The sequence below is a fragment of the Elgaria multicarinata genome, chromosome 17, assembly GCF_023053635.1.
Source record: "Elgaria multicarinata webbii isolate HBS135686 ecotype San Diego chromosome 17, rElgMul1.1.pri, whole genome shotgun sequence".
Classification (NCBI taxonomy): domain Eukaryota; kingdom Metazoa; phylum Chordata; class Lepidosauria; order Squamata; family Anguidae; genus Elgaria; species Elgaria multicarinata.
Window position 1 is genome coordinate 21,496,161 of NC_086187.1, and position 23,893 is coordinate 21,520,053.

At 46.4% G+C, this 23,893-nt stretch overlaps 1 protein-coding gene across 1 annotated transcript in view; it reads right to left on the reverse strand.

Moving 5' to 3' along the window:
• The window catches only part of PRKAR1B (protein kinase cAMP-dependent type I regulatory subunit beta), a 108,553-nt gene that overhangs the window by 39,337 nt on the left and 45,323 nt on the right, over positions 1–23,893 (reverse strand). Inside the window, exons 4-6 of the mRNA XM_063143646.1 lie at positions 17,940–18,001; positions 16,701–16,747; positions 5,692–5,850 (exon numbers count right to left, since the gene is read on the reverse strand). Coding sequence (XP_062999716.1) covers positions 5,692–5,850; positions 16,701–16,747; positions 17,940–18,001 — 268 coding nt within the window. The remainder of the gene's footprint in view (positions 1–5,691; positions 5,851–16,700; positions 16,748–17,939; positions 18,002–23,893) is intronic.

The following is a 23,893-nucleotide window of genomic DNA, read 5'->3' on the forward strand; positions in this document are numbered from 1 at the left end:
AGCTGCGGGCGGGCGCAGGGTTGACGGCGGTGGAAAACCGGGCAGGTGTTTGCCCTGTGTGGACGGGCTGGAAGAGGTGGGGGAGACACAGAGGCAGACGGCGCGCTTGCGCCTGCTGGCTTTTTTGGTATAACTGTGGGCGCAGAAGAATTTTAAGAAGCAGTAATCAAGGAGCCGAGGAAGGCGACTCAACCACAGCCTGGAATAGTGAAGAGAAACTAGACCGGAGCTGGGGAAGCAGGAATCCGGTTTGGAGGGAGGAGCAAAAAATAAAACAAAAGGAATTTAAAAACAAAGACACACACTTTTTGCTTTTCCTAGGGAAAGTGTTATGGACAGGTTGGCTTCTCACAGCCAGCAGTAATGTGATGTTCTGGAACTACCAGCCAGGACCAGCGGATAAACTCCTCTGGATAGGGACTTGGGATGAGGCTAGGGGCAAAGTCACTACCTCGGTTTTTCCAGCTATAAATTGGGAATAAATGTGACCTATTCCACGGGGGGGGGGGGGGTTGCATTATTAAAAAGTGAGGGCCTTTTCGATGGTGGTACATCAGTCATGGTATATGGTCTGGTCTGGTACCTGCGTTGTGGTCTTTTTAATGCCAGGTTAAGGCCTTTTTTATTTTTATATTCCCAGGCTTTTTAATCCTTCAGTTTTTTAAAAAAAATCATGTTAGGGTGCAATCCGTTGCATGCTTAGACAGAAAAAAGTCCTACAACACACAGCATTCCCCAGCATGAAAAAGGTTCTATAACCCCCACTATTCCCCAGCTATTATTGGATAAAAGAACAGCTAATTCGCCCCTGAAACATTCTTTTAATCTGGTAGCAGCCCTGAAAACTACTCTTCTTTTTATTAGCAATAATCAAATATAGCTGTGGACGCAAAAACAATATTGAGGGAGTTCGAAATGGAGACACTTTCAATCTAGATACCAATAAGGAGCATTATATTCTATTGCATTATAGAAATGCAATAAATAAATAAATAAATAAATAAATAAAATTCTAAAAAACTGGATCTGTGGTAGATCTGAGGCGCAAGAAAATGCCAAAAGGGGGATTTACAGGCAGCAAGTGTGTCCAAGGTTCGCGATGCGAGACGGCATCAGGAAAATAAAAGCAGGGGCCATTTCGTTTAGTCTTTGCAAACACACCATCACACGACCGGTCAGGGAGATGACAGCCCCAGTCTCTGATGTTACTGCACCTGTGGTCTGGTGTTCCCATCTGGAGGTCTCATTGCCAAACAGAAAGGAGTTCAGAAGTATTGCTAAAATATTCGGGAGTGATTTATAGGGCAGGATAAACATTGAAAGCTGCACGGCTTTTGATTCCTTTTTATTTTTCCCCTCCTTACTCCAAGCCGGACAGGAATCAAGAACGTTTTGGATGAAGAAAACAGCCGATGGAAAGACTTGAGAAGAGGTATTTAGACTAGAGGGTGAAATCCCAAAGAGAGGGAAGGAGGACAGCTGTGTACTTCTTCACGCGGTGCGCAGGACTATGGAATTCGCTACCGCATGTCGTAGTGAGGGCCACCAATTTGGATGACTTTGAAAGGGGGTTGGACAAATTCCTGGAGGAGAAAGCTATCAATAGGGATGGTGCAACCATCCAACTGGGTCTGCGGGGGCAGTCGACACACATACACACCCGCATCCGGATATGCTTGGGTGCAGTCCCGATCTGCGCCCAAACGCTTGTGAGCCTACTGTGGGCCGCCATTAACACAGCGGAGCGAAGTGAGCACTTCCTGGACGCTCCGGAAAGTGTGCAATTCCCCCTTCCACGCCAATGGCGGCTTTCCAAAGCCTCCTTCTAGAAAAGAGCATTTCTGCTCATTTCGGGGCATCCCCTAGGAAGCGCTAAGACACCTTTGCGTAAGTCCCGCTTGTACAACATAATCGGCAGGAATCAACAGAGTGGAAAAGAAGAGGCAGGGGCATAAGCGCCCCGTAGGATTCTGCCTTCAGTGAAATACGCTCATGCTGTGTGAAACGTGGCTTGCAGGAAACCTCAGCCACCTGCCATCCTTTCATGGCAGGGAAGACCTTGCCCTGAGACCTTGAGCCCATCCAGTTCAAGAAGAAAAAGAGGAAGAAAGGAAGGAGGGAGGGAAAAAGAGAAGGAAGGAAAACACAGAATGTCAGAGCTGTGAAAAGGAATGTTAAAAAGACTTATCAGGCTGAATTGCACCATTTGCTGGCTCCATGACAGTATCAAGGGAATCTATCACCTTCCAAAGCATACTTCAAACCGCCCACTCCCCTTGACTTCACCCTCTGTGGTTTCTCGCTTTCCCTTTCTGCTCCTCCAATCAATTCCCCTTCTGGCTTGCGAACCTCTTGGAATCTCGCTCCCTCACTCATTCGTCCAGCCCATCTCCAGCCGTTCCTCCCTTTTGACCCCAAGCCCTCCTACATCTGTGTTTCCAGGTGTTGACTGGCTGTCTCCTAGACAACTCCTCCTTGAATCAAGAAGTCGAACCAATGAAGAACAAGAGAATGGCAGAGCCAGGCTCTGGTTACAAATAAAAAGGCCAATCCTGGCAGGTGCGCAGCTGGCTTTGGGTCCCGGAATGGAGTTCTGCTTAATCCTTATGTGAGCCTGATATTGAATTATGCTTAGAATGTACATTCTTAGCAGAGCACAAAACAGACATACACACAAACTATGCATACTGATCATGAAACGCCAATATTTTGAAGGATCCTAGTACCATCTGCGGCACACGTGCTAAATGGAGCTGGGTTTAAATTGTTTGCACTTCTCTTTTTCTTAGAATTGCAAAGTTGGACGTTTGGGAGTGGATTTCTCAAAAGTTCTCAGGTTCCAAGATGGCCTTTTGAAGTGTTGCCGGCAAAACAGAGATTTAGAAGCATGTTTCTGAGAAAGCGTCAAAGGCCGTTCCAAGACAGTGCATGCCGTTATGGCAGGAGGCATCGGCAGGGGCAGACAAACTTTAAAATGCAGGGAAGAAGCAAGAAATGAAAAACTGGAGACCAGGGGAGAAAATATAGGGAGGAGAAAGAGAAGGCTGAATCTGTCAATTGCAGATTATCTGTCAATTTCAGCTTTGCATTCTTCCAATCTGAAGCCTGTTCCATTCCTCTTCCACATTAGCTTGCAATTTATTTATATATATTTTAAGCACAGAAATTCACACCAGAACATGAAGGAGGCAAAGTGGGCCCTAAGGAAGATTCTGAAGAACCTCAATGAGCTAGAACATGACACGTTCACCAGAAAAGGTATAGTTCAGCCATATCTGCACTGTTTCGCTGCTGTCAGCTATCTGCTCTTAAGATAGCAAAAAAAACAAAAACAAAGCAGGAACACAAACAGAAACATCTGGGCTTTGCACAGGTGTTAAATCAGCACAGCAAAGCTAGGAGGCAGCTGGACCACCATCTGTCAGGGATGCTTTAGGGTGGATTCCTGCATTGAGCAGGGGGTTGGACTCGATGGCCTTGTAGGCCCCTTCCAACTCTGCTATTCTATGATTCTATGATAGGAAGATGGGGTTGTCACCAATTCCTGCCATTGCGAATGGCCACTGTGCTTACCTTGGACACATTTCAGCTTTATGCAGAAACACAAGAAGAACCATGCTGGATCAGACCAAGGGTCCATCTAGTCCAGAGTTCTGTTCACACAGTGGCCAACCAGCTGTGGATGGGAAACCCACAAGCAGGACATGAGTGCAACACTACCCTTCAGCCCATGTTCCCCAGCAACTGGTATATATATAGGTCTACTGTCTCTGATACTGGAGATATCAAGTCTAGTAGCTATTGATGGCTTTCTCCTCCAGGAATTTGTCTAACTCCCTTTTTAAGCTATCCAGATTGGTGGTCTTCACTACATCTTGTGGTAGCAAATTCCATTGTGTTTGCTACAATGGCCACACACAGAGCCAGTGTGTGTGGTGTAGTGGTTAGAGTGTTGGACCAGGAGTCAGGAGATCCGGGTTCTAGTCCCCACATGGCCATGAAGCTCATTGGGTGACTTTGGGCCAATCCCAGACTCTCAGCCTGTTGTGAGTATATAATGGAGAGGAGGAGGATTATGTAAACCACCTTAATTTTCTTGAAGAATGAAAAAAGCAGAGATGTAAATATAATAAATAAAAATAAACAGGGATACGAAGGCATGGGGAGGGGTACGGAAAAAATGGAAGGGGTATTTTTATGCCGTTTTAATATTTTATTTTTCCCCGGGGATTTTTTTGGGAAAATTGGGGGAGAAATAGTTTTAGGGTTTTTTCCTGTTTTTTCCCCAAGCTTTCACACCTCTAGCTGCACGTGGTTACCTCTTTGCAGATGTGGACTTGTTTTCTCTTAGCATTAGTTTGAGATACTCGACTCACTATTTTGCTCCTGCTTCTTGGAGTTCGGCAGAGACAATATTAATATATTTGCCAGCTTCAGGTTGAGAGACCAGCATTGATCATTTTTAGGTAAGGATGGACTGAGCCATTTGGATAAGTCGCAAGTGACGTCCCAATAAGGAAATTCACTTCGTAACAGCAGGGCTCGCTTACACATGGTCTTGTGTGTCCCGCACAGGTGTGTGTGTGTGTGTGTGTTTGTGTGTGTGTGTGTGTTTGCCCACAGACAGCCCTGCAAATATATTGTAGCCAGGGAAAAAAGGCTCCTAGACGTATTAGTCAGCTTCCCAATGTGGGAACTAGCTAGGCCTCCTCAAAGAAGTTACGGCTGACCAGAAAAGGGTTGCACAAGATGCTCCTTCTGATCTTTCCAATTAATGGCAAGATATATTTCCCACTGAGTGAGTGAGAAAGTGAGTAACAAAGGAAGGAGGGGAAAGGGGAAGACTCCTGACTGAGCTCTGGTTGGGAAGGATAATTCACTGACAAAGAATTGAGCATCATTTTCGGCTGAAAGGTAGGTTACTATGGGCGCAATCCTATGCAAGTTTAGACAGAAGAAAGGCACGGTCAAGTGGGGAATGCTGGGAGGCGTAGTTTTTACCTTATACAAATTTTTATTAAGGCAACCCAGCATGGGTTTTAGCCAGACAGTTTTTACCTGTCTAAACATGCATAGGATTGCACCCTAAGTGAATAAAGAAAATTGACAGTGGAGCCAATCCACCAGAATCTATCCTGCACAAGCCCTATTGAAATGGACAGGAGCAGTGCAAAAAACAACAACTGTGGACTGAAATAACTGTGGCCACCCTACTGGACTGAATTGACCAGGCCTGGCATTACTACGATAACCCTACTTTCCACCTTCGCTTGGGTCAATTGAGTTGCATCTGTGGACATTCGGGTCCCAAGATTCCCACCGTTCCTTGCCTTTTCACACCATTCAGGCCTAGCTTTGGGTCCAACTCTCCACGACCCCAGCTGGATCTCGACCGTTTTCCTGCTCGCTACATTTCTGGGAGAGCCTGGAAGCTTCCCATGTCTCATAAAGATAACCTGGGCGGTGGCATTCCACTTGCAGTGTCTTTCTCTCCCGCAAATCCCATACAAACCCGTGCGTTGAGATTGGTTTTGCAAACGTAGTCGGGCCTCTACCCTGCTGAGACCTAACTTTAAAAGCCGCTTGCCTTTGTCGTGAAATGGGAAAGTGCCGTGTTGGTTTACGACATCATTAAAGGAACTCGTTAAACAGCGGCAATCGCTTCAGCGAGCAAGGAGGTTTTCAACCCACCATTAAAATGCGTCTGTAGCTATCCCTGTCGATGCCCCAGAGCTTGAGGTCCGACTTGGCTTTCACCGTTGCGGCTCTAGGCGTCCCATAGATGAGTGCGAGCTCCCCAAAGCTGCCTCCTTCTCCGATGCTGGTGACCCATTCTCCGTTGACGTACACCTACCGGTTGCGACAAAAGAGAGAAATACCCAATTTAGCCAGGGCAGCTCAGCCTGAGGGAAGGGATGACGGTCCTCCTCCAAAATACACATGACAAAAAATAGCTTGCTTTCTCATACTACCGTTTCTGGAAGTCAACACTCCAAAAACAATAGCTGAGCCATTTCCTCACAGAGTCACCCAAAAACAGAGAGAGAGAGAGAGAGAGAGAGAGAGAGAGAGCAACCTGCACTGCGAACAGAATTTCAAGTCTTCTTGCTTTTGGTACAATGACTGTATTTACTCTTTGAGTTTTCAGCTCCCCAGTGGCTTGCTGGCATCAGAATCCCCCCCGGCTTCCTAGCACTCGGTACACACATTGAACCGAGGAGCAGAACTGTCACCTTTTCTTTCGTTCTTTCTTTTGTCGCCTTTTCATTAACACGGTCAGATTTGGAAGGAGGAGAGGAGATAGCTGCAGTGCGGTTTGTAGGAAAACACCATCATTGTCAAGCCGAAAAGAAACCCAGCACACAACACGGAAAACATCTTACATAAAGGATGCTTCTCTTCCCCCCGCCCCCAGCACACACACATAAACTTCATTAGTGATGTGGATTTTTAGACATTTTTAAGGCCGCTTTCAGACGCCCAACTTTGTACGGTGCGTTTGGTTAGGGAGCAGGGTCAATCCTACCATTGGCCAAGTAAGGCAGCCACCTTAAATGGTTATTGGCCAGGAGACAGGGCCAGCCCTGACCTGAGGCAAAAGAAGGCAGACACCTCAAATAACCATTGGTCAGGAGACAGGGCTGGCCCTGACCTGAGGCAAAAGAAGGCAGACACCTCAAATAACCATTGGTCAGGAGACAGGGCCGGCCCTGACCTGAGGCAAAAGAAAGCAGACACTTCAAAAGGTTATTGGTCAGGAGACAGGGCCAACCTTTACCTGAGGCAAAAGAAGGCAGACACCTCAAATAACCATTGGTCAGGAGACAGGGCTGGCCCTGACTTGAGGCAAAAGAAGGCAGACACCTCAAATAACCATTGGTCAGGAGACAGGGCCGGCCCTGACCTAAGGCAAAAGAAAGCAGACACCTCAAAAGGTTATTGGTCAGGAGACAGGGCCAGCCCTCACCTGAGGCAAAAGAATGGTTATTGGTGGGGGTGGACACACAGAGAGAAAAGGAATGGCATACTCATTTTTGGCACTGGCTCCTCCCTCCAGTGGCCTGCAACCCTGAATAGATTATTACTGTTGAGGGAATATTCCCCACTTCTGGTGTACAGGATATCCCAAGGACTACTGTCAGTGCTATAATTCCCAGGGTCACCCAGGAGTAGGAATAACTTCACCCAGCTTATGTCTGTGGTGTAGCTATGTCCTAAGTCAGCTTTCTCCAATCTGGAGCTCTCCAGATGTGTTGCAGACTACACTTCCCATTATCCCAACCCAAGAAGAATCAGGCTGGAACAGGCCAAAACCTACCAAGTCCAGCATTCCGTTCCCAAAGTGGCCCACGTTCCAGCTGATGTTCCCCAACAGCTGATACTGGAGGTAGTATATAGCCATCATGACTCATAGCCACTGGCCAGGTTGGCTGGGCATGATAGGCACCATAGTCCCAACACATTTGGAAGGCACCCAGTTGGGGAAAGCCGCCCCACTTGGAGAAGCCAGGGTATCCCTGCTCAGTCCTCCAACATCCAACCGAGCGTGCAAAACGAAGCCACCTGGACGTGCCGTAATTCTGCAGTGCCATGAACTTAAGAACCTGCGTTCACTTCCCCAATAAAAATGCCATTTTCTAAGACCCGTCACATTAAAAGAAAGGAGGGGGGGGGAAGAAACCTTACACAAGCGACCCATGTGCTCCAAGCGGGAAGCTGCTGTACTAAAAACTTAAAACCTCAGTGTTTGGCCAGACTTGACTGTAAATTTTCTCTTGATGATGATGATGATGATGATGATACATTGTCCCGTCATCCCGCCCTTTGGCAGAAAGTTCAGCCATGCTAAGTTTACTCGCAAATCTGCCTCTCTTTTTTATTTTTATTTTTATTTTTTAAAAAAAGGAGGGGGGCGGTGGAGAGACAGAAAGAAACTTTGTTCCTTTAGATGAGGTTATTTAAAGTCCCAGCTGATTTTAGCCCTCCTCCAGTTTCCTGAGAATGAATGCAGAGGAATGAAGAGAGAGAAAATTCAGAAGGGCCTAAGGCAGTCTTACCCAAACGTGGAGCCTTGTGGGCACGTTGGACTACAGGTCCCATCATCCGATGATGGGAGTTGCAGCCCAACATGCCCACAAGGCTCTGGGTTTGCGAAGGCTGGCCTAAAGGGTACTTTTTCAAAGACGGAAACATCTGGTACTAACATTCAAAGCCCTAAGCGGCTTGGGGCCAGGTTATTTGAAAGAACGCCTCCTCCCAGATGTACCTGCCCGGTCCTTAAGATCATCTACAGGGGCCCTTCTCCGTGAGCCCCTGCCAAAGGAAGTGAGGCAGGTGGCTACTAGGAGCAGGGCCTTCTCTGTTGTGGCACCCCAGCTGTGGAACGAGCTCCCCAGAGAGGTTCGCCTGGCGCTTACACTGTATTCCTTCCGTCGCCAACTGAAGACCTTTTTATTTTTGCAGTATTTTAACACCTAATTTAACTTACATTTAAACTTTGCTGTTTTAATTCCGTCTTTTAACCTATATCAATTTCTGCTGTGTGGTTGGTTTTATCCTGGTTGTGCTTTTTATATTGTGTTTTGTATTTGTGTTTTTAGACTGTTGGTTGTTTTATTATGCTCTTCATGGTTTTAATTTTTTGTGAACCGCCCAGAGAGCTTCGGCTGTTGGGCGGTATAAAAATGTAATAAATAAATAAATAAATAAATAAATAAATAAATAAATTATTTCCCACCGGGTCGATTTCCAATTCATGTCCTTAACTTCATTCCTCTGTGACTGCATTAGCAACTTTTCCTGCAGCATATGCGTGTGCCTATATATCACCTATTGGCATTAGCAGGCTGATAGGACCGCAGCTCGTACATATTTATCAGGGCCGTGATAGGACCAAGTAGTAAGTCATGTAAAAATTTGTGAAAACTTCCCCTAACCATCTCTCTAGTAAAGGTCATGGAAATCTACTTATTTTAAACACACGGGTGCACACAATGCTGAGTTGATAATTGGGTTTGTACGGCTTTGGTATCTAGGAACTGTTACCCTGTAAAAGTCGGTACAAAATCCACACACGCCCTCTTTAGTTCCTTGAGCTGCTGACCCCAGTCGTACGGTAGCCAAAGAACCCTTCTTTGTCTTCTTTGCTTTCGTGTCGTTTGCACAGGAATGTGGAGATGCAGATATCCAAATATGAAGAGCAAAGTTGCCACCTGAGCCTGCAGCTTCCTGAAGATCAAACGCATTCTGGGCGTCTATTGTTTCCCGTTCTTTTGATATGAACGGCTGCAGTTCCCATGATGGGCTTGCAAATTGTCCAGGTGAGTGAGCTTCCTTTGCCCTCTTTTCACTCTGTCAGACGGGGCGGGCAACTTGTGGGCCTCTAGATGCGTTGGCCTACAATTCCCATGATCCTCCTCTCATTGGCCATGCCAGCTAGGGCTGATGGGAACTGTAGTACCAAACCATCAGAACGAAGGTGTAAGTTACCCACCCCGGCTTTAGGTGGTTGGCCGTGATGCTCAACTGAACCATAACATTGTCCCGACACCGTGTAAACCTGATTCTGGGATCGGTAGGCACAATCAGACATGCAACGTAAAGACACAATCCAGTGAGGGGTGTCGCGGGCGATGGACTGAGTCCGGAGTCCCCTGCGTCCCCCAAACCCATTCAGGCACCTAGGTGGACCCACGGACCCACGTTCCAAACTCCCATGAGGCCTGAAAAGTGCTCGGCAGCCATCCGCCCACCCCACCCCATTGCATAAATGGGCCTTTACAGATTGTACCCTGAATACAGCAGGGCAACTGAACAATAAAAGCTTCGTCTAGAAGCACTCTTGAACTCTGGCAACTTTAAATTTTGCTAAGGGCGAATAGAGACTTCTCAGTATCCTACAGCATATTACATTTCCCAGAATACTTTGGGGGAGGTGGGAGGGAGCCATGACTAATAAAACAAGGTACAAAACTGATATATATCTGTAATGCAGACATATGCGAAGGCTGCAATCTTATCCAGACTTTCCTGGGAGCAAACCCTTCTGGATGCAGTGGGACTTACTTGTGAGTAAACATGGCTACTGGTGTGGAATTTGGGCTTCTTTAATGCAGACTTTGGCATCTCTCGGGTTTTGTTTGTTTATTTCACGGAGTATGCCAAGCCCCAGACATAGATTAACGGGAGAGCTACTGGTGTGCAAGAAGAGAACTCCTGAGGCTGATTGCAGAAGGAGATGAAAGTCCAATAGGACATTGACCATAATAACCCTTTTTTTAAAAAAAAAAAAAACCATCCTGCGAATCTATTTTAAAAGCTTGGCTGACAGTGCTTCTTTATGCAGAGAAGAAGGAGGAAAAGAGCAAGGTTTGTAAAATTAAAGTAACCAACAGGAAGCAGGTTTATATTTGGAAATATGGATTAGGGATTTTTTTTCCCCCTTCAAAAATACAGACTTCGGAGCAGGTACTTTCAACATTTTTACTGGAAGCCCGTCATTTATGTTTCACCAGATACGTTTGGGCAGGGTGCCAGTCTTCTCTGGGTACCGATGTGGCCGCCTGACCGCCGAAACGGAAAAGCCTTAAGCTGCTCTCCTATCTAGTGGAAAGATTTTCCGTATTCAGGGTTTTTTGGCTGTGAATTAGCAAGATGTTTCTCAGCAGCTGACTGATTGACCGGAGCCGTAACGCCACAGCGGCGGACGTCAGATGGAGGAAAACAGGGCTGCCATGAGATATGCCCCCATTCCGATCCATGCCTCTGCCTGCACCACAGTCATTATGACCTGTTTTCATGGTGACTCAGGACCCAGAAGAGCATAGCCAAGAGATCATCTATAATAAGGATGTGTGTCTGTCTGCACCATAGCTCCAAGACCGTGAAAACTACATGCCTGAAATTTGGCAAGACGACTAAGAGGGCCCTTGGAATGTGCACCCTGGGGTTATTTTGCTTTTAAAAAGCATTAATTTAAATTAATGTAAATGTGTCCATGTGGATGAAGCCTGCAGTAACGTCTTCAGTTACCAGGGGCCGACTTCCATAACTGGTATATAGCTTTGCAGTCGATACAGTTTAAAGCCACGGGACATTAGTGGGCAGAGAGACAGGATCTTGGAATTGATGTAGATCACGAGCTGAATATGAGCCAACAGTGTGATGTGGCTGCAAAAAAAGCAAATGCTATTTTGGGCTGCATTAGTAGAAATATAGCTTCCAAATCCCGTGAGGTACTGGTTCCTCTCTATTTGGCCCTGGTTAGGCCTCATCTAGAGTATTGTGTCCAGTTCTGGGCACCACACTTCAAGAAGGATGCAGACAAGCTGGAGCGTGTTCAGAGGAGGGCAACCAGGATGATCAGGGGTCTGGAAACAAAGCCCTATAAAAAGAGAATGAAAGAACTGGGCATGTTTAGCCTGGAGAAGAGAAGATTGAGGGGAGACAGGACAGCACTCTTCAAATACTTGAAAGGTTGTCACACAGAGGAAGGCCAAGATCTCTTCTCAGTCATCCCAGAGTGCAGGACACGGAATAATGGGCTGAAGTTACAGGAAGCAGATTCCGGCTGGACATCAGGAAAAACTGCTTGTTAGAGCAGTACAACAATGGAACCAGTTACCTAGGGAGGTTGTGGGCTCTCCCACACTAGAGGCCTTCAAGAGGCAGCTGGACAGCCATCTGTCAGGGATGCTTTAGGGTGGATTCCTGCATTGAACTGGGGGTTGGACTCAATGGCCTTATAGGCCCTTTCCAACTCTACTATTCTATGATTCTATGATTCTCCCTCCCATCCTACTGCAGGATAGACCACCCCCCTTTCAGGGGAATGGAGCAAAGCTACCCCTCCTCGCAGACAGAGCTGGCACAATGTGTCCAGCAGCCATGTAAATTGCTCGAAGCCTTCTCTATATCAAACTAAGGGCTATTCCAACCCGTAAAAAAACGCTGTGTTCTGTTCCAGCTACTGTGCAAAGATGATAATCTCCGAACCAAACAGCTAAAGGCTCCAAAGAGTCCAAAGAAACCTCTTGCAAAAGGAATCATCCCGTTGTGTCTCAGTATGACTCACTGCTCTGCCCTTCCATTCTTCCGAGGACCTTCTGCTGGAGGCCAATCACTCTGCTCCCTCGCTGCACTGAGCATGACTGGAGAAATTCATTCACTCTCAATCTGGAGACAACACTGCAGAAATACTCAGCCTTGGAGGTGACTGGCTACTGTGTCTCTGGGTGAGTCACCACTCTGGGATTTCCCCCCTTCGTTCTGATTGGAGGAGCATTGATTCATGCACAACCAGACCCAGAAGAGTGATTCATGCCTAAGCAAACTGTGTGGGCTCTTTTGAGAAGAGGCAGCTCTGAGTTTTCCATTGCTCTTATATGCATGTCTTTGGGATGCAAGAGTGAAGCCGTGCCTCTCATTTCGATTTGGAAGAAAGAAAATGTGTGCCTCGGGACTAAATGACACACCACACTAAATACGTAGCGTACAGCTGATCCTCATCCTTATTTACTTTTGTGTATACATGTGGGTCCTCCATCTAGATTGGGAACACTGGCATGGCTAGGTTCAAACCCAGGCAGTTTTGCCCAGATTCACCACCGCTGGGAACATTCATTGGAGCCAATGAGATTCCCCCCACTTTTTTTCAACCCTGTGGGCTGGGGGAGAATTAAAAGGGGGGGAATGCAGCCCGGTGGGATCCCAGGGACCCCTAACCACATGCGGTGGTCCCTATTCAGGGCTAGATCCTGCGTGATTATCTAGAAATAAATAAAAGAGCGAGGGTCAGCTGCATACTGGATAGGTAAGCCCTCGGAGTTAAATACGTTGAGCCCTCAACGACTCGATAAGTTGTACAAGGCAATATGGGGGAGGAGCTACACAGCGCCGTGAAGGCGCTTGCATGCGCCTCCAGTGCGCCCCGAAAGTCATTGTGTAGATCCTGCCTTGGACTACGCTGGGAAGGGCGCCTCTAGTCCGTCCGTCCGTCCGTCAGGCTGGCCCCGCCCCATCCCGGCCATGGGCTTTATAATAGGAAATCCTTCCTCTGAATGGCCCGGGCTGAAGCATTTAACCTGTTGCTGCTGGAGGGGGCAAACGAGCAGTTAGTTCAAGCATCCTTCTGCCCCGCCCCCGCCCCCCCCCCGCCGCCCCCAGAAACGCCGAGGCAGCAAGGAGGTTGCACTCACCCGGGCCATTGGGAGGAAGGATTTCCTATTATAAAGCCCACGGCCGGGATGGGGCGGGGCCAGCCTGACGGACGGTCGGACGGACTAGAGGCGCCCTTCCCAGCGTAGTCCGAGGCAGGATCTACACAATGACTTTCGGGGCGCACTGGAGGCGCACGCAAGCGCCTTCACGGCGCTGTGTAGATCCCCCCCCCCCGGGTGAAAGAAGTCCGGGCGTCCACTTTTCCCTGCAAAGCAGCAAGGGTGGTTCGCTCTTACCTAACCTAGTGCCCTCCAGATGTTTGGGCGCTGAATTTTGATCGACACCCGCCCAGCCACCCTGTACTTTCGCTCAGAATCGAGCCTCAGCCCTGCTCCTGCCATGACAGGTAGTCAGCTGCCAAGGTGCCACGGGCTTTAAAAATAGAAGAAATGTTACCACGTTCCTATAAACAACCCCTTGCGATCTTGTTAAGTTGTCTTTCTCCTGCGTCCCGCTTGCTGATGTGGCAGAGTTGGCTGCTGAGCCGTGATACCTTCCTTGATAGGAGCCGTGAGTCACACGGGTGTCCTGAGGAGCGGGTGACTTCTGGAGCGTGAGGTTTCAAATTCCCAACAATGCCAATTAGTCCGCCCCCTGACACAAACAAGGGCTTTGAAAAAAAAGATGCCACAGACTAAAATACCTGCCAGGCCATGCCGGGTGGCTTAAAATACACCACTGGCTTCTCAAAATAGAATCAGGGTGGGGAGGGACCCACTGGATCCAATTACCAAAGCCTCTTGGCCAGGAGATTAGGCTGTTCCTAAAGAAACCACAAAAGGATCCACTCTCCGGCGTTTTCTTTAAAATCCTTCTCTTTAAAAGATTGCAAACCATGATTCTCAACTTTGCTCATTTGACACAAAGTTTATGCAACTGTTGTTGTTCCAATGCTGCATTTTTGTTTATGGGTGCGTTTTCCTTTTATTTGGAAAGACATGTAAACGGCCCGTGGATTAATTTTAAATTCAGTCTGTATCTATCTTTGGCGAGAGCATTTGCCAGTTGGTCAGTATACAAACTAAGACATCAATAGGTGAAATCTCTAAAGAGCATTTCACACAACCTCCCTAGGTATCTTTGCTCAACTGGCCTTCCAGAGGATGATGACGGTAATAATCCTAATAATGTTTTTATATATTAAAAATAATAATTACAAGCCAAATTTTAGGATAAACCCTCCCGAGGCAGCATACCACCCAAAATAAATCTCCCAAGGCATCATGCCACCCAAAAGAAACCTTCCAAGGAAGCATACCAGCCAAAATACCCTTCTGAAGGCAGCATATCACCCAAAAACACCCTCCCAAGGCAGCACACCACAAAACATAATAAATCAACAATAAAAATAGAAGCCCGGTAATTAACAGTTAAGCTAAATAGCACCATATACACAATGGCCCCAGTGTAGTTCTAACTTAATGAGAGTCTAATGTAAACAGGTGGGTTTTAAAGACCTGTTGAAGAGTAGTAACATTGAGAAAGACATCAACGATAATGATGAGGCAGGTGTCATTTGGCCCGCCGCTGCCTCCTCCTCTACCACTACCATTTCAAGCGTTGTCACCACCACTTCCGTTTTGCCTGCCACTTCACCATTTCACTCAGCTTGTTTACCTGCCCGCTCCCACTCCTGCCATCCCTGCACGCTCATCACCATTCTCTAGTTTCCTGGTGGGGCAGCAGCCCTTTTGAATGGGAGCGAAGCTGTCGCTCCACTCTGGCTGTCCGCCATCGTAAGGTTACCCGCAACGCAACACCTTGACACGTCAACTTTGGCTATTGGGTAAAATCCAAGGTGAGCTCTCCTTAGAGTAGACCCATTGAAATGGATGGAGCTTAGAACAATTGAAGTCCCGTTCAGTTCAACGGGTCTACTCTAAGTAGAGCTCACCTTGGATGTTGCTCACTGCATTTGAGGAAAGGAGCAAGAAGAAGAAGCTGAGCGCTCATTGGCAGCACCATGGCCAACGCCCACGCCCCCCGGGAGTCTGTTACCGGCTGGGCTAGCAAGGTTTCTCAATCCACAGGACTATCTCCTTGACTAGCCCAGGGCAAAACATTCAGATCTGCGAGCCTTCCAGGCTAGCAGGGCAATCTCATGTCTGTTTGATGGAAGCCTCCCCTCAAATGCACTCCCAACCCGTGATTCAGTCATTCAGAGCAAGTTTTGAAACGCAAATTGGGATATATTTTTTTGAAGATGAAACTCTCAGCCTGAGGCTTCCTGTTCATGCTCTATGGGGAGACATGAGCTACATGTAACCTAACCTGGGTGATTATCGAAAACACTCTGCTCTGGTTTCACCCGGCCCTCGAGTGCATTCCACCTTGATAGCCTTCCATCTTGATCTCTCGGTGGCAAGAATGTTGCCTACAGGGGTGGTTAATAGGGGTTCTAAACCTAGAGTAATTTGTTTGCTTATGATATCCCATTAACCTACTTCATACGGACTAATAAGCTTGGCTCGTGACTGTGCTGCATGGGGAAATGACTTCAAAGAGCCCCAAAGCTTCTAATTTGGGGTCAGAACTGACCGAGCTGGGTAGATCTGTGTGATGGAGACCATTGCTCTGACACTTTAGCTCAATTCGGACATAATGCGAAGCCATGGCTTAGCACCATTTGAACTCATGCACTCTCTCTCCTGTCCTTTTCTCTTCTAGCAGATTGGGAACATCTGTTTTCACTTCATAGCTAACTAGCGTTCTCCATTATGTCTAAATGGGGAACGCTGATTAGTTTAAATTATGGTGTGACGCCAAACCATAGAGCATAAACCACAGTTTGATCATGGCTTATTTAAACTAACCAGAGTTTAAATCTGGGCTCTCAGCCTTGTTGCCGTTGGACTCCAACATGCCCATGGACACCTCTCTTAACACCCACCAGGCTTCTGCCCCTCTGGATTTTAATTTTATTTCCTTAAGATATTGTTTAACTGGGCAAACGACTACCTTACAGCACCATCTTTATTAGAGTTCAAAACAGTGTTTTTGTCTTTTGGAGCTCAAACACCACGTCTGCCTTGTACCTAGGTTCTTGGGCGAGTAACTTTTCTTTTAGTCTTACCAGTTGCCCTCTGGGAAATGAGTATTTTGTGACTGTTTTATGAGAGCACCCTGACACTCTCAGACTTCCAGATGTGCCCACCAACCCCCTGGCAAGCCAGGATCATAAACCACAGTTTGATCCTGGCTTGTTTAAATTACCCAGAGTTCAGATGTAACGAAGAACTGCAGTTAGTTTAAAAGCAAAATTGGAAAAAGGAGACAGGAGGGTGAAGTGTATCATGTAGTGCTAATCTATGGTTCTTCATTATGTTAAGTAATCTCCTGCTGCATTCGGTCCCTAGGTGAATCCAACAGCCTAGAAACTGGCCAAGGTTAACGCAATAGAAGCATCCTAACAAAGACAGCATGACTGAGAAAAGAGGGGAGGAAATAAACATCTTCAAAGTGAGAAGTGAATAACAACTTACATCCACTTCCCCTTGATCGATCACATAAAAGTTGTCTCCTTCATCTCCTGCATGGACATAAAAACACAAAATAGTTTTGATGGTCTTTGAAAACCCGTTGTGACGTTGTTACAGAGGACATAAAACAGCCTCCCCCAACCTGGAGCCTTCCAAATGTATTGGATTACTACTCCCATTATCCCCAACCAATGAACCTACCAAGCTGGGGTTGATGGGAGTTATAGTCCAACACATCTGTTGGGCGCCGGCTTGGGGGAGTCTGACATAATACGCCTAGACATATTTCCACAGATTAACATCATTATTAAGGGTATTTCGTGTTGTTTTCCTTGAATACGTATAATCCGAGAGAGAAACAGAGAGATAGCTTCATCACACCAGCGTTATACTGTGCAATCACTGCGAATTGGGTGCAAAGGACTCCAAAGTTTTCCAGCTTATACTCTGCTTTGACTGTGAAGTACTCCCATACATCCTGCCTTAATTGTGCTTCTTAGCCAACCAACCTATTTTACTACCTCTTTAGGAGCGAATCTTTTGTTGTTCTCCGAGCTGGGGGCACAGGAGGAGGATTTGATGTGTTTAAAGAACAAATTAATGTACTTTGATATGTTTAAAAGTACAAATTAAACAAATGCTTACATCTGCGTAGCTAAAGACATCAAAATTGGCACAGTGATAGATATTAAGGAGGGCTTTAAGCATACCAAATTTGAATCGGATTGGGTCATCCGTTGATTTTTTAATGATTTTTTATATTTCTCCCCCTAAAACCCTTTTCCTGGTATGCAAAGGATCTTAGGAGCGCCACTGCCCAGGGTGTGATTTAGCTAACAACAACAACAACAACAACAACAACAACAAGAGAGAGAGAGAGAGAGAGAATAGAACTGCCCCCACTCACTTTTGGTTTGGTCCCTGATAAATGACACCAAGGGAATGTGTCCCTCAACAGAAGAAAAGGTATCCCAACCCTGTTTGACTATACCCATGCGTGTGATGGAAACAGGTGAGAAACGGCCGGGATAAATCTCAAGGGGAGAGCAGAAAGCATTAATTCCCTCTCCTTCTCCACTGGAAATGACCCCCTCCCCGCAGTTTACGGAAGACAAGCCGTGTCCAGGCTCCTTGTGTCTTCAAAAGAAACAGAACAGCCAGGGAATATCCCTGAACAGGGATGCCCAAAGAACCGTGTTTTTCTCACTCTTCCACCCAGATATACGAAGGGACTGTGCGTACCCTGTTGTATGACAGTTTCTTCAGCGATGTGTGTAACAGGGAACATGGCGTCAAATATGTCACTGCAAAAGAAGAAGGGGGGGGAGAGACATCTTTAGATGAGACTTGGTTGGCGCATCAGACAGAAGCCCTGCATTTGCCGTGACGCCGGGATCCTTCACATTTCCTATAGGGAGGTATTGCCCTGTTGCTGAAGGCTGTGCATTTTACAATTAGGGTGATTAAATAGGAGCCTTTTCAAAATGCAGATCCTGAAATCGGAAGGAATGTTGAATGAGCATAAAATTCCCTTTTGGATTAGGTCGATACATTCCCCCAAGGTGAAGAGCATTGAAACTGAGCTCATTTGTTTCCTGAAGAAGATTTAAAACACACACACAAATAGAATTCAAAACACCTCCGCTTTTTTTAAGGTATGAAAATACAAGCCAGACGAGATGTGGTGCAATTAGCCATTGCATGAATGGCTTTTAAAAAGTAAATTGCAGGCGTGGGGCCCCAATCCAGATTTGTACTCTGGCGTGAACAACCCCAAAACAAACCATGGATTCTCAAGCCATGGATTTTCTGTTAGAGAAAATAAGCCACACCGCATGGTTAACAAGCCATCCTGGCTGCGTTCAGAAAACACAATAACCCACGGTTCAACGAACAACCCACGGTTCTAAACAACTCATACTCAACTACCAGAGGGTGCAGAGGGAGAGGGAAGAGAGGGGGCCCTGTAGGGCAGAGGAAGAAAGAGAGGGGGTGCATTATGACGTGGAAAAGAAAAGGCGGATTAAGGAGAAAGAGAGAGGTTTTTAAAGTAGTCTCTGGAGGAGCGAAGAAGCAAGACAGGATGCTATGGATTGCAGAGAGAAAAGACGGGTTGAAATAAAAATTTAAAAAAACAGCGCTGAGTTAAACTGGTGATAAAATGGCTTTTGCATGATTAATGTAGCAACACAGCCCTCTTGAATTAGCAAAAATGTAGAAATGGCCTTCAGAGGGATTTGAGTCGCACACCCTGATGCGGAGCACATTCCTTACTGTGCCACATGAGCTAGGAGAACAAAGGGATTTTTTTAAAAGATTCACCCAACTAACCGGAAGGTCAACGACTAACCTGTGGCAAATTTTCACTCCCATATATGGGAAACTGCACGTTGCAAAATCCCATTATTAGCTTATTTCCTGTCCAGCAGTTCCAAAATTTGCTCAGGCTTGGTTCTCGGAAACACCCGGTCATAAATTTAAACGAAAGCCTGATCTTTACTCCTGGAGAGTTATCATTTCGCTGGAGTAGCTTGGTGTGATGCACAAAGTCACACACCGCACTTGAGTAGGGGAGCCGTCGGGAGGCTCAAAGCTGCCCCCTGTTGGGGCAATTGCTGCACTCAAAAAGCCCAGAGGTAGCCTAGTGGGCTTTCTGGTTCTACTGCACCCAGTTCCCATTTCAGAGGTGGCCAATGAAGAGATGAGGGGATGCAGTAGATCATGCTGAGGTCTCCATGCCGACTAGAGAGTACAGATGTCCATCATTTGAAAATCCGGCCCGTTTGCGACCTGAAGGAACCCTGCTGTCCACCCACCTCAGCTTTCCCCTCGCAAGCCACGGGTTTTTCCCAGAGTCTGGGAATGTTTCAGGGGGAGGTGTCAAATGAAATTCATGCAAATTTCAGCCAAAATTTGCGTATGTTGTGTCAGTTTGGGCTGCAATGGCACAAGTTACGACTGAAATTTGCACGGATTCAGCAAATTACAGTGGAATTCTGTGGAAATTATGTAACTAATTTGCGTAAACCATTTGCTATTTGCGCAATTTTTTTCCAATTTGCGCAAATTTTTTATTTAAAAAAAACAACAACCCTGGCAAATGCACAGGCTGGGCTGACTTGATGCACGTGGAGTTGGGCCAGCTTACTGGGAAGGGAGCCAAAGTCCAGGAGGGCTGAGCTGCTGAATACTCAATGAGATTCACACACAACCTCTGGATAGAATTCCCTGACATCCCTACCAGAGTACGGCCCACTTGTCTCAGCCAATTTTAAAACAAATTCAATGACTCCCATTTGGTTTAGGGCACAACTCCAAGTGCTAGAGTTGCCCTTTAAAGCCCCAAGCTGGCCTTCTGCAACCTGAGGACCTCCCCCCCTGATATGTCAGACTACAAAACTCCCGTCACCCGCAACCAGAACAACCATTTCTGATAATTTCCCCCCCCCCCCCCTCACCTGATGCCAAAGAGACCTTAACATAGGTGCCAGGCGAGCCTCTCTGGGGAAAGCATTCCGCAAATAGGGTGCCACCGCTGAAAAGGACCTCAGACTCACAACTGTATAATGACAACAGCAATTAGAAGGCTTTCCCCCTAAATTGGGCTGATGAAATGAAGAGAGCTTAGCTGGAAATCCAGAGTGGGTTTGTGGTTGAAAGGACTACCAGCTCCATTATGGTATTGAAAACAATTTCCTCGGGCTCTTGATAGTCACTTTCAAAGTTCTATTTGTTTTTATTTTAAAAAAAATCACAAAACTGATCCCTCAACCTGAAGGCTGTCCCCACTTCCTTGTCCTAGAGAAGGGGTGGACAGAAGGGATGGGTCATGACTGACTTCAACTCCAGATCATGACTGACTTCAACTCCCAGCATTCCTGACCATTGGCCATGCTGGCAGCAGCTTCTGGGAGTTGAACATGCCCTGGAATCTTAAAACCCTCTTTGGCAGAAACACAGAGTCTCCTCAGCTGAGACGGGCAGTGTAAAAAACAGTTCTGTGAGGGTTTGGAAGACCGAAAAGTACTGTATAAGGGGAATATTGGCCCAAAGAATTTATAGGTGCACTACTGAATTCCAGCTCGCTTTGAAGAAATATGAGAGAGAGAGAGAGAGAGAGAGAGAGAGAGAGAGAGAGAGAGAGAGATTTCCTTGTTCAGCATAACTTTCTTTAAAGGCCTCTGACTTATCTAGCTCATGAAAGAGAGGAAAGACCTGTCACAAATTCATAATTTAAAAAACCATTATAATCCGTTGATTACGCCTTGACAGAAGAGACAGGTGATCCGCATTTTCTTTGCTCTGCTGAACTTTTATTATCCAAGACAAAGCCGTGCCTTCAGGCACCCTACACCCATGATTTCTTAGCCCACAACAAGAGCACCACGCAGAAGAAGAGGAGGAGGAGCAAAGTCCGCACCTTTGTTTTATTATTTCTTGGTTGCCTCTGTTTATTACCCCTTCCTCAGGTTCGAAGACCCTCGGAGCAGTTTAGGGTTAAAAAGGTAAAGAGCACAAACACATCAAATACGTTTGAAAAACAGCAGTGTCAGCAATCCATACAAAATGAAAAGAAAATATCCACACAAAAAGAACTCCAGACTAAAAGAAGGCTGGCAGTGCAATCCTATACGTCTCTACTTCAATTGTTTTATTTCTTGGTTACCTCTATTTATTATATCCATTCTCAGGTTCAAAGACTTTCAGAGCAGTTTAGCGTTAAAAGAGTAAAACAGCATAAAAAAGTCCAATACGTTTGAAAAATGGCAGCGCCCGCAATCCACACTAAAAGGGAAAAAATCCACACAAAAATAACTCCAGATTAAAGGGAGACTAGAAGTGCGATCCTATACATATCTACTTAGAAGTTACTCTCAGGTAAGGAAGGAAGGCAGCCTAAAACTCATGCTTTTCCATCCAATGAGGCATCCAATGGAAACATGGCAGGTGGCGCATCGTAGCAGAAAATAGCAATGTACATATTGCCAATATTTCAAAGAGAAGTGCTAAATGGTGTGTCCTTCTAAAGATAGGTATGAGCAGGATGGGGTGGGAGATTTTTCATTTTAAGAATGGTATTAGGAAGACAACTTCCATTTCCAGATTTATAATAGTGTTAGCCAAGTCAGGAGTGGATTTTATTATGCAGAATGCAATTGATTATATTATGGGTGTTGAATAAGCCGAAAGTGTTTTACTGTCTGATATATGGTTTTTTCAATGTCTTGATTTTAATTTTTCTTCTTCTTCTTGGAGATTTGTAATGGTTGCACTCCCCTTTTAGTTGCGGTGTCCGGAACTGTACACAGTATTCTAAGTGTGGTCGCAACATAGATTTGTATAAGGGCCGTATGATCTCGGCGGTTTTATTCTCAGTTCCTTTCCTAATTACGCCTAGCATGGAGTTTCCCTTTTTTTTCCCCTTCTTTTTTTAACAGCAGTCACACACTGGGTTGACATTTTCATCTTGCTGTCCACCACAACCCCAAGATCTCTTTCTCGCTCTGCCTCATGACAAGGCCAGCCTTGTTCATCACACAGCTCTGTCTAATACATGATGTGAAAATGTTCTATGAGGACCTTTGGCAGTGGTGCCATCAGGGTAGGAATTCAGAGCAAATATCATGGCAAGAGGACTTACCACATTTCGAAGGAAGTGAAGTAATGTTTATTATCAGCTAAAGGGCTCTCTCTCCTCCCCCGCCCATCCTTACCCCCAGTAAGACCATAACGTCCATAGTCTAAAATTAACTAACTACGCAAATGACATCAGGACCAGGGCCGGTGCTACCATAGAGGCCACTCAGGCAGCCGCCTAGAGCGCCAAGCTAAGAGGGGCACCGGGCACAGTGCAGCACTCACGCGCATTGGCTGTGAGCCGGCCCGGCCCGAGGATTCAGCTGGGCCTGGGCATGCAAGATGGCGCCCCGCACCTGCCCAGCCGAAGCGAAGCCAGGGACGCTGGGGTGGGGCGGCTCTATGTTCGGACTTCTGGAACACGCCCAGAAGAGAGAGAGAGAGAGAGAGAGAGAGAGAGAGAGAGAGAATGTATGGGTGAATGGGGTGCATCATGGGGTCTTTGAGTGAATGCATGTGTTCATGCATGTGTCTGTTTGGAGTGAGTGATGCTGAGTGTGTGTGTGTGTGTGTGTGCGCGTGTGTGAGTTGGGGGGGATGATTTGGAGGTGACATACCTATTAAATAATGCATTTTAGACCCATAGACGTTCCTTTCCAATTTGTTTGCTATAATTGGCATGATGTATTTCTTGCACTTTAAAATAAATTTAGCCGTTTCAAGTTTTGTGCTTCTTATTTTTTCCAGGAAACATATGTTCTTAAAAATCAAAGTTGGCATTTTGGGAGTGGGGTGAAAGTAGCTCACCTTGCCTAGGGCGCAAAATAGTCTGGCACTGGCCCTGACCAGGACCATCATGATTCCATCCTAACCAACAGCAGCACTCTATTGGTGCAAGACTGCAGCCGAAGCCATCTCATCCCCACCCTCAGGTTCTTCATCTTGCAGTCCCCAAAACTCCTAAAAGTCCCGCTAAGGTGTGGTGGGGGAGGAGAGCGACGCATAGGAACGGCTGCGTACTTTCACGGTATCGTGATCTACTGCAATAAATCAAATCCTCCAGCCAAATTAAAAAAAAAAACTTACAGGCTGCATGCAATGCAAAGCTTCGTGTTAACTAGATGAGCAAAAGAAAGGAAGAATCTGTCCAAACATGAAATCTTTATCTATTGGTTAATGTGGGGGGTGGGGTGCAGGGAGAGAGAGAGAGAGAGAGAGAGAGAGAGAGAGACCAGCTGCTTTCTCTAGGAAAATCAAATTTTAGAAGTGTGTTGTTGTTTTTTGTTCTGTTTTTAGACGACTGTAGATATCAAAGACTCACTGCAGGTTTTAACATGCAGAGAGGCCTGAAAGCAACTGAAGTTTCATCTCAAGTTATAAATGCCCTCTCTGTCTTGCAACTTATGTAGTCAGCCATTCTTGTGCAAAAGGGGCTAGAAAGCTCCACATACAGCCATTGTGTAGTGGAAAGAGCACTTGCTAACCCAGTGAGATGGTTCAGCCCGATGTATAAAGCTGCCATAATTCTGAGCAGGTCGCAGTTTTTACAGCAAAGCACGCCAGGCACAAAGCAGGCTAAATAATGGACTATGAGTTCTCTCTCTCTCTCTCTCTCTCAC